The 11,768-nt window shown below is 42.5% G+C and overlaps 1 protein-coding gene across 1 annotated transcript; it reads right to left on the bottom strand.

Moving 5' to 3' along the window:
• Positions 1 to 3,199: 3,199 nt before the first annotated feature.
• On the bottom strand, positions 3,200 to 4,546 carry LOC134347504 (general transcription factor IIH subunit 4-like). Its single transcript, XM_063049839.1, has one exon. The coding sequence runs from the start codon at positions 4,544 to 4,546 to the stop codon at positions 3,200 to 3,202; it is 1,347 nt and encodes a 448-aa protein (XP_062905909.1).
• Between the last annotated feature and the right edge of the window lie 7,222 nt (positions 4,547 to 11,768).

The following is an 11,768-nucleotide window of genomic DNA, read 5'->3' as shown; positions in this document are numbered from 1 at the left end:
GGTTCAAAATTCAAAGTATAATTTATTTTCAGAGTACATACATGTCACCACATACAACTCTGAGAATCTTTTTCTGTGGGCATACTTTGCAAATCTGTAGAACTGTAATCGTAAACTATAAACATTGGGAACTATTAACTGTAAGCAAACTGTCCAAATGCAGATATAAATAAAGAACAATAAATAATGAGCATAATATAACAATATAACAGGCCCCTTAAGTGAGTGTAGTTAGATCATAAGACCATAAGACATAGCAGCAGAATTAGGCCATCTGGCCCATCAAGTCTGCTCCGCCATTTAATCATAGCAGATCCTTTTTTCTATCTCCTCCTCAACCCCAGTTCCCGGCCTTCTCCCCGTAACCTTTGATGCCATGTCCAATCAAGAACCCATCAATCTCTGCCTTAAATACACCCAACCACCTGGTCTCCACAGCTGCATGTGGCAACAAATTCCACAAATTCGCCACCCTTTGGCTAAAGAAGTTTCTCCTCATCTCTGTTTTGAAAAGGCGCCCCCCCCCCTATCCTGAGGATGTGTCCTCTTGTCCTCGACTCTCCCACCATGGGAAACATCCTTTCCACATCTACTCGTTCTTGATCCTTCAAAATTCAAAAGGTTTCAATGAGATCACACTGCATCCTCCTGAATTCCAGCGAGAACAGACCCAGAGCCATCAAACGTTCCTCATATGATAACCCTTTCATTCCTGTTATCATCCTTGTGAACCTCCACTGGACCCTCTCCAATGCCAGCACATCTTTCTTAAGATGAGGGGCCCAAAACTGTTCACAATACTCAAGGTGAGGCCTTACCAGTGCCCTATTCTCTTCTGTTCAAGAGCCTGATGGTTGAGGGGTAGTAACTATTCTTGATCCTGGTGGTGTGAGTCCTGAGGCACTGTATCTTCCACCTGGTGGCAGTAGCAAGAAAAGAACATGGCCTGGGTGGTGAGGATCTTTGATGATGGATGCTGCTTTTCTATGGCAACATTTCATGTAGATGTGCTCAAAGTTTGGGAGGGTTTTACCTGTGATGGGCTGGGCTGAATCTATTACCCTTTGTAGGATTTTCCGTTCAAAGGCATTCGTGTTCCCGTAATGCAGCCAGCCAGCACACTTTCCATCACACATCTGTAGAAGTTTGCCAAGGTTTTCAAAAACATAGTGCAACCCCACAGAGTCCTGAGGAAATAAAGGCACTGGCGTGCTTTCTTCACAGACCAAAACATTGGCTGTCTATTTCACTCTGTTGAAGAATATACTCTATTTCCTGCAGAGCATCAAAAGAGCTCACCCCTGTTCCAGGATACTGACGGTCTTTTACCGCTGTACCATTGAGAGCATACTCACCAACTGCATCTCAGTGTGGTATGGCAATTGTCCCGTATCAGACCGCAAAGCACTCCAGCGTGTGGTGAAAACTGCCCAGCGGATTATCGGCACCCAGTTGCCCACCATTGAGAACATCTACCATAAACGCTGCATGGGCAGGGTGAAAAGCATTATCAAGGATGCATCTCACCCTAACGATGGTCTTTCTACTCTCCTCCCATCTGGTAGGCGCTACAGGAGCCTCCGCTCCCGCACCAGCAGGCACAGGAAGAGCTTCTTCCCTGAGGCTGTGACCCTGCCGAACCTCTCATCACAGCGCTAAGCAGTATTGCCCCCATATTGTACTGTCTCAGTACTTTTATATTTGTGTGCTGTAGCACTTACTTTTTATTCGCAGTTATTTTGTAAATAACACTATTCTTTGCATTTCTGGTCAGATGCTAACTGCATTTGATTGGCTTTGTATCTGTACTCGGCCCAACGACAATAAAGTTGAATCTAATCTAATCTAAAATAAGGTTTTCTTAAATTACATTTCTGCTGTTAGTTTTCCTATAAACTACATCAACCAGTAGTTGTGACTCATCTTACATCTTACCATCCATAGTGGTTCTACTTCTCATTCTTCTTCACAAAATTATCCTCTACAACGGTCCTAATTTCTTTCTTTATTATCAGCTGTTCTCACTCTTCCATGTCCTTTTTTCCTGTTCTTTCTAATATATACTTTCTAGGTTCCTTCTAATATATATTTACAGCTCTGGTCATCATACAGACATGTCTCTGTTCTCATTTACTTCTAATTGGGTTGTTAGTTTATCAATATTTTAATTAATGCTTTGTGTATTCAGGTATTATAGCTTTAATTACCATTCTTTTCTTGAATTGATGCTACTTACCGAGGCACCATCTGTTCCATTCTGTCTCACACTGTTTATCCTTATCCAAATTGCTGCTTGTCGTTTAAGTTTGTAACCCTCCCCTTCTGTGATCGCTGTACCACTACCCTTTCAACAAATTTAGATAAGTTCCCATTGGAGGCGAAATCCTGTGAAAGAAAAATCTCATTGTAGAGAAATGAAGTGTTTGCAATTTAAAGACAAATTTCTTGTCTGATGGCAATCAAAATTACTCCTAAAATTTACTTAAGATATACAAAGTTCCCCTTGTCTTATGTAATAAGATGAGACCAGACGAGGTGTACTCCAGTCTATGGTGGGAGGTGAGGGATGAGATTGCTGAGCCTCTGGCGATGATCTTTGAATCATCAATGGGGCCGGGAGAGGTTCCGGAGGATTGGAGGGTTGCGGATATTGTTCCCTTATTCAAGAAAGGGAGTAGAGGTAACCCAGGAAATTATAGACCAGTGAGTCTTACTTCAGTGGTTGTTAAGTTGATGGAGAAGATCCTGAGAGGTAGGATTTATGAACATTTGGAGGGCATAATGTGATTAGGAATAGTCAAGCGTGGCTTTGTCAAAGGCAGGCTGTGCTTTCTGAGCCTGATTGAATTTTTTTTCCTCTTTAATATTTTATTAGGAAAATACAAAACACACAGAAACAGCGTAGTGGTTCCCAGGGGTGGCGGGGGGCGGGGGGAGGTGGGGTCAGTCCTTTCTGTCTCCTGAAGGGCTGGTGATCTGCTGTGGCACAGTTCTCTCACCTGTCCTGGGGATTCATGTTGTTCAGCCATCCGTTTTGGGTGGATCTTTCTGCCCCGCAGTGCTTGAGCAAAGGGGGGTTGGGGTTGTTGGTAGCTGCAGCCTCTGGCCCCCAACCAAGCCAACCGCCCACATTGGGGGGAGTGGGGAGGAAGGGGGAGGTCACACCCTGTCACCCTTCACCAGCCCTTCAGTTATGCTTCTACCTCTTCCAGATGCGCTTCACGTCGGGATGACCCTCGGGAGTCACCACCATTAGCCTCTTGCTCGGGTTTTCCCACACCAGGATGCCCAGGTCTCGAGAGTAGTTCCGGAGCAGCTCGAAGTCCACTTGGGAGAGGAACTGCTTGTAGAGCACACCTTCCATGAATCGCAGACAGTCTCTCTCCATCTTCCACAGTTGGATCTGGTCGGTGATCATCGGAGGAAGCATCGGGTTCTCTTCGAGCATGATGGGGTGTGCTCTCATCCGCAGGAAGTCGATGATCTGCTCGGCAGTGATGCCGTTGGCGATGGACTGCTGCACACTCTCTCGGGTCAGTTGGGCAAACAGCAGGTTGGGGAATCGGTAAAGCATCTCGGAGAAGAGCACAATGACAGCCAGCTGAAGCTCAGAGTCAGTGTAGGCATAGATCCTGTAGTTGGTCTCCACGACGATATAGCCCTGACAACGCACGTCAATCGCGCTGCCTGATACACCCAATGCCAGGTTAATGGCCAGCCGTGTGGGATAAAACCCCTGGGATTTAAACTTTCTCTGGAAGACAAGCCCAAATTCCCGCAGATGCTGCAGGAAGGTCAGCAGGGAGTCACTCATCCCTTCCACGGAGTAATCCGTGCCCAGCATGGAGAAACTGAGCTGGAACACGAAGGACAGGATCTCAACCAGGTCCATCTTTCTGGACTCGGCTGTTTGGAGGTACTGCAACATGAAGTACCAGAGCTGGGACGAGATATCAAGCAGGAGGAACTGGAATGCTGCGGATGTGATGCATGGAGCCTCCATCCTTTCACTCTTCATGAGTCTGGCCTGAATGAGGAGCTGAGCCAGGTCCTGACTGACCGCTGCACTGGGAGAGCCCACCATGAAGTGTAGAATGACCTCCCACCATTCCATAGTGTACTTGTCCAGGGAGGGGATGTCTCGAGCGTGCTTGTCTGGTCCCAGTTGGCTTGTGTCATCTGCCCACACTTTACCCCTGCCGAGCAGTGCAATGCGCAGGTTCTCTTTGAAGATTGGATTGAGGATCAGGCCCTGGAGCCCACCGGGAAGTTGCTGGGAATGCCAGAGTTGTAGGCCCGTCAGGATGCTCATGCAGTCGTTGTGGTCTCGTTGGCTATCCTTCTTTACCCAGGAGGCGATGCCAGCCTGGGGCAAGGGCTGATCCAGGAACAGCAGTCGCATCACGTAGTTCCGAGCCAGCTCCGGCAGTTCCCTGAAGACGGCCAGGCAGGTGGCCGGGTGATTGTACAGCTTGTCGAGGATGGCCGGGCTGAGACTCCTCATGTACTCATGGAGGTTCTTACACTTCAGCTTTCCCTGCTGCATGGCTGGCCTGGTGTTAATAAACTGTTCGCACGCGGTTTACTGTTCATCAAGTGCTGCACAGTTTCCAGGCCATGTAAAAGTTTCCCGCTCAGAACAATGGGTGGGCCGTGCAGCTTGCAAAAGAACTTAGCCGGATAAATGTCATCAAACAGCAGAGACTCCACCAGGCCATGTTTACATGGGAACGGCATAGTCAAATGACGATCGCGCGCATTTCATTGACGTCACAGTGGATACGCTGACATGGTGAGCTGGTCCATTGGGTGAGGCGGCACGCCGGCCGTGCCGTGCAACAAGATTATGATTGAATTGTTTGAGGATGTGACTAAACACATTGATGAAGGTAGGGTAGTAGATGTAGTGTATACGGATTTCAGCAAGGCATTTGATAAGGTACCCCATACAAGGCTTATTGAGAAAGTAAGGAGGCATGGGATCCAAGGGGACATTGCTTTGTGGATCCAGAACTGGCTTGCCCACGGGGGGCAAAGAGTGGTTGTAGACGGGTCATATTCTGTATGGAGGCCGGTGACCAGTGGTGTGCCTCAGGGATCTGTTCTGGGACCCCTACTCTTCGTGATTTTTATAAATGACCTGGATGAGGAAGTGGAGGGATGGGTTAGTAAATTTGCTGATGACACAAAGTTTGGGGTGTTGTGGATAGTGTGGAGGGCTGTCAGAGGTTACAGCGGGATGTTGATCGGATACAAAACTGGGCTGAGAGGTGGCAGATAGAGTTCAATCCAGATAAGTGTGAGGTGGCTCATTTTGGTAGGTCACATATGATGGAAGAATATAGTATTCATGGTAAGACTTTTCGCAGTGTGGAGGATCAGAGGGATCTTGGGGTCCGGGTCTGCAGGACACTCCAAGCTGCTGCGCAGGTTGACTTTGTGGTTAAGAAGGCATATGGTGCATTTAGGAGCCAAGAGGTAATGTTTGCAGCTATATAGGGCCCTGGTCAGACCCCACTTGGAGTACTTAGCTGAGTTCTGGTCACCTCACTATAGGAAGGATGTGGAAACCATAGAAAGTGTGCAGAGGAGATTTACAAGGATGTTGCCTGGATTGGGGAGCATGAATTATGAGAATAGGTTGAGTGAACTCAGCCTTTTCTCCTTGGAGCGACGGAGGATGAGAGGTGACCTGATAGAGGTGTACAAGATGATGAGAGGCATTGATTGTGTGGATAGTCAGAGGCTCTTTATCAGGTCTGAGATGGCTAGCATGAGAGGGCACAGTTTTAAGGTGCTTGGAAGTAGGTACAGAGGAGATGTCAGGGGTAAGTTTTTTACACAGAGAGTGGTGAGTGCGTGGAATGGGCTGCCGGTGACAGTGTTTAAGGCAGATATGATAGGGTCTTTTAAGAAACTCCTGGATAGGAACATGGAGCTTAGGAAAAAGTGAGGGCTATGGGTAACCCTTGGTAATTTCTAAGGTCAGGACATGTTTATCACAGCTTTGTGGGCTGAAGGGCCTACTGTGCTGTAGGTTTTCTATGTTTCTGTGTAGTAGACTGTATATTAAAGTTTTATATATAAATGAACAACTGGTTGCTTTCTTGTATCCTGTGCAGTAGCTTTTGGAAGGTATTTCTGAGGTGTATTGTTTCTTTTCATTAGGTTGACAAGGATGAAGTTCAGAGAGTGAAAAGTCACAATATATTGCAAGCAGTTGCATTAAGAACATCAGATTTTTTTTCTCTCTGCCATTATTTTATAGTATCATAGAAAATCAAGGAGTCACAGTCATTTTCTTCTTTTTTGAATAAAACTGCTAGGTTAGAGGGTAGTAGCTATTTGATGACCTTCATTTCTGGAGACCATATATTTACATATTCCAACGATGGAAAAAATGTTTGTTACTCTGGTGCTATAACTGTTAATTGCCAATAGCAGGAGAGGGCCTTGTCCTTTGTCCATTGTGGCAACCTACTGCAGGGATTATTCAAGACATTATGGAGTTAGTGGGTGGGGATGTAAGTTTCTTTGCAAAAAAAAGTTTGATGAGTCAGATGGCCTTTGTCCATCTCTACTTATCTTTGTATTTATCATGTGAAAATAAACCCATGTCACATTTTAATCAGATATGCGATTAAAATGGTACAAATGAAAATAAAATCATGAGTAAAAACAATGTAAAGCAAATGTTACTGTCATGTACTTAAATGAATCCAATTGCAAAAAATAAACTTTGTGGTGCTGTGACTTTGCTGGAAAAATTGAATTTCTACACATCAATAATTCTCAGTGAGACCAACTATAAGAAATATTCATGCTGTTTCTCATTTGACTGATCACCACAGATCAGCCTAACCTGCCGAGTATTTTCAGAATTTTCTGTTATCTCTTTATGTAACTTATTTCCAATTTGGCTTATGGATTCTATTAAAAGACATTTTCTTTATCTGATATATTTTATCCTTTATGTTGAATCTTGCATCTTTAAGGTTTTAATTGGGAAGAACCAAAGCAATTTCAGTTTTACAAAAAGCATCATAGAAGCTCCTATGAGGTGAGAGTGGTTTATCCGAGAAGTTATATCAGCCAAATATTGGAAACCTCGCATTACATCCATCATCAGTTCACTGGATGAGTGATAACATTAAAATTATATAGAGAAACAAGCAAACAAGCTTCTGCTCAACTCATTAATGTCTCTGCAAAATAAAAGTTACCAATATGCAAGATTCCTGATATATTTTATGAAAATTATTTTCAGGATGTCCTAATTGGAGAACATGTATGTCTGTAATTGAGCATACTGTTTACATTAATTAATACCTTTTGACCTCTTGTACATATCAAATGGGATGTAAAGGACATTTTACACTCCTCTCATGTTGTTCCTGTATCAATCCATATTCCAACTATGGCCTAAGTTTCAGGCCAATAACTAGCTCAATCTTCAAATGACATTCATTGAGCTATTTCCGACCAACAGAGGGAAAATGAAGATCTCCTCTGTGTTCTGGCTCAGTTGTGGAACAGCAATATTCTCAGCTGTAACTTCATTTGATAGTGGATGGTGCCTATTTGACAGAAGGTGTTCTTTGTTTGGATTTTAGCAAAGCCTTGGACAAGGTCCCAAATGACAGGCTTGTCTGGAAGGTTAGACCACATGGAATTGAGGAAGAACTAGTTAAGTGGATTCAAAATTGGCTCAGAGGTAGGAAACAGAAGCAGAGGTTGAAGGCTGTTTACCACAATGATGTTTGGTGACTGCAGGGGTCAGGGTTAGGATCTTTGTTATTTGTTATTTACATAAATGACCTGGGTGCAAATACACAGGGCTTGATTAGTAAGTTTGTGCATGACACAAAATTAAGAGGTGTTGTTGATAGTGAAGAAGGTTATCGTAGATTACAAACAAGAGAAAATCTGCAGATGCTTGATTTCCAAACAGCTTACACAAAATGCTGGAGGAACTCTGCAGGCCAGTCAGCATCTATGGAACAGAGTACAGCTGACGTTTTGGGCGAAGTTCTGCTTAAGTGTCTCGGCCCGAAATGTCGACTGTACTCTTTCCCATAAATGCTGCCTGGTCTGATATTGAAGATTACAAGGTGATTTTGATCAGTTAAGGAAGTGGGCTAAGAAGTGGCAAGTAGACCTCAATACAGATAAGTGTGAGTAGTTGCACTTTGGAAAGTCAAACCAGCGTAGGACTTATACTGTCAATGGTAGGGCATTAGGGAGCGTAAGGGAACAGAGGAACTTCGGAGTTAATGAGTGCATAGTTTGTTGAAAGGAGCATCAAAGGTAGATAGGGTGGTGAAATATCTGTTCAGTGCACTAGTCTTCATCAGTCAGGGCATTGAGTTTTGGAGTTGGAACATTATGATGCAGTTGTATTAGTTGTTGGTGAGGCCACATTTGGAGTATTGTATACAGTTTTGGTCACCCTGTTATAGGAAAGATGTGGTTAAAGTGGAAAGGGTGCAGAAACGATTTATGAGAATATTACTAGGACAGGGAGGCCTGAAGTATAGGAAGCGGTTGGCAAAGTTAGGTCTCTCTTCTATGAAAAATGAGAGGATAAGGAGAAACCTTATAGAAATGTTTAAAATTATGAGAGACATAGATATGAGGTAACTGTCTTTACCCCAGGTAGAAGAATCTAAAACTAGGGGATTAGATTTAGGGCAAAAGGGACCTGAGAGGCAACCTTTTCATGCAGAGCATGGCGAGGTGTTCAGAGGACGTGGTTGAGGCAGGTACAACAGTTTCATTTAAGAAGATTGGTTCATGGAGGGATGTGGTATAAAAGGATATTGGCCAAACACAAGGAACTGGGACACGGTAGCTAGCATGGACTAGTTGGGCTTAACGGCCTGTACACATTCTGTATTGCTCTATGGTTCTATATCAGGGGTTCCCAACCTTTTATTATGCCACAGACTCCTACCATTAACCAAGGAGTCTGCGGACCGCTGGTTGGGAACCCCTGCTCTGTATCATGATGGATGGCAGGAGAGACACTCTTCAATAAAACAGAAACATCATTATTGGTTACTAGATACAATTTTTGGTTACTTTCTTGCCATAACCATCTGTTGATGAATCTCTTCCTGTGTTAATGGGTATTCACATCAAATTGCTCATCCCCTTTGGATGTATTTCCGGAAACTTCATCACAGAATCGTCTGTCAAGTCTAATACCCATTTTCCCAATTGTATTGCTTTTTATAATTAACAATTAAAAGTGTTAAAAATTAAAGAAGCATATTCTTCTTACTGTCTCTATTGTTTTTCTTCCAAAGTGCCTGCGACAATGTTCACAAATTAATTGTAAATGATAATAGGTTCAGAGTGATCCCAGAGAGTTGTCAATCCTTGTACAAATCTGTTCTTTGATTTATTAATAAGATGTGGCTGCTGTTGCCAAGACCAGTACTGTATGTACTGCCTGTATCTAATTGTCCTTCTGCTGAGTGATAATGATAGGGTATTTCAGAGAATAATTAAAGAATCAAACACATTGCTTTCATTCTGTTGTGTCACAGGTAGGGGAGATGAGGAAAAAAACAGCAGAGCTGTCAACAGCCTTCCCCTAAAACAAACATTCGGTGAACCAAATAAGCTTTTTATGATGTCTGAAATGTTAACAGTCAATTTAATTATTAGTAGCATTACATAACAGATAGTTTAATTTACAGAGTATAAAGATGACATCTACATGAAAATATTTGAACTGTTTCACTCATCTAGATGTAGGGAAACCAGTCCTGTCACATAACACAATGCTATCTCACTTGCTGATGATCTTTCTAACAATAGGATAGAAAATTCTCATTTTGGAATTGCAGATTCCAAGGTTTTTAAATAACCAGAGTTAAATTTGTGATACTACTAATGATGAAAGAGCCCAAAGCAGAAATGGATGTACAAACTTTTCCAATGTTTCAATGTTAACAACTCCAAATCAAAATAAATCCTATTCTTACATGTATAATTTTAACCTGAGCTTGCTGTACTTGTGTGATTGCCTATACCGTATAAACACGGCATATTATTGTATAGATAGTACTGGGTCTGTGGGCAGTATATCATAATACTGTTGCTCATTTAACCACTGCAGTTACTTGTTGATTTGAAATTCAAACAGCCAATCCGTCGCAATAAATCACAAACCCAAATTCAACTGTAAGTTTTTCAATGCATTCTTTTGCAATAACATGCATTTAAATCATTATTATGTGACTTATTTTTGTAAAACATCTGAATCCATAATTTTGTATAAAATGTATTGGACTTAAGTTTCCCCCATGAAAATAGATTTCATCAATATTTTTTTTCTTGTCTTTAGGTGCTGTCACCGGTAAATCAATGAGTCACCGCTGACAGCTTTGCAGTTTAAAATCAAACCCACTTCTATATGGAGCATGCGAGTGACAGAGTGATATCCATTACAAGAACTCCTTCTACCTAGGGGTAGGGATACATTCAGAGGTTAGTGAGATGAATCATCCAAACATTGTCTGGAATAATCTTATGTTTTTCGGTCATGTTCTTTCTTGTCTTACCCCCTGAAGGCACTGACACAAGATGAGTACTTTTCTGCAGATATCTCCAGCCCGCTGAACGAGCTGAAGAGTAAATGGCAACAGGCCTTTGATTGTTATTTTCAGAATCAGAATCAGGTTTATTACCACAGGCACGTGATGTGAAATTTGTTAACATAGCACTATTGTATGAAGGATGAAGCTATTTGTACTACCATCTTAATTGACAGTTCGTAGAATGAACAGTCCTGGAATCAAATTTAGGAATCTTCTTTAATATGGCTTAATATTAAATCAGTGGATGAACAATACTGTGTTATGTATGTAAATTTGTAATGGATAATCTTTTATTTTTAAATATAGGGCCCAGCATTACAATGTTGACTACGTATTGAAAAGGGCTTCATTGATGGTAAAGTTCTTTAAAATGCCTTGAAATCCTTTTGCATCCAAAGATACTAAGAACAAATAAATCTCCTGAGACAATTAAATAGAACCCAAGAAAACTTTTGTAGGTATTTTAAAAATCATTCTGAAGGAAATACTGAATGTTGGATTAGGGTTAGGGTTAGAAAGGATCAAATAATTGGCATGAATAGGGTATACATTCAGAATGTTTTCCATAGGGTTGAAATGTCAAATGCCAGAGAACATGCTTTCAAGGTTAGAGAGGGGAAGTTTATAGGCGACGTGAGGGGCAAGATTTTTTACATAGGGAATATACAGTAGGCATCTGGAATGAGTCACCGGAGGTGGTAGTGGAATCAAACTGCTTGGTGGCATTTAAGAAGCTTTTAGTTACTCATGAAAATGAAGCGAGTGGGGGAATGATATACAGGAGGAGGAGATTTAGTAAAAATTGGCATCATGATTGGCACAATATCATGGGCCAAATTGCCTGTCCAGTGATAGTACATTGACAAGCACGACACCCTGCAGACATATTGACCCACAACGTTGTTCCAACAATATAACTCCACTTGCAAGATCAATTTAACCCTCCCCTCCTACACAACCTCCATAACCCACCATTTTGCTTATTTAAGAGCTTTGTATCAGCCTCTATCACTATCCCAGCTGTGTGTTTCAGGCACCCATCACTCACTGTGTAAAAAACCTGCCGCTGACAACTCCCCGAAACTTCCTCCACTCACCTTCATTAGATGTCCTCTGCTATTGCCATCGCTGCTCTGGGAGAAAGCTGATGGCTGACTAACC

The sequence above is a fragment of the Mobula hypostoma genome, chromosome 6 (assembly GCF_963921235.1).
Source record: "Mobula hypostoma chromosome 6, sMobHyp1.1, whole genome shotgun sequence".
NCBI classification, from domain to species: domain Eukaryota; kingdom Metazoa; phylum Chordata; class Chondrichthyes; order Myliobatiformes; family Myliobatidae; genus Mobula; species Mobula hypostoma.
Note: the sequence above shows the minus strand (reverse complement) of the source record. Positions and strands in the feature narration are given on the sequence as shown.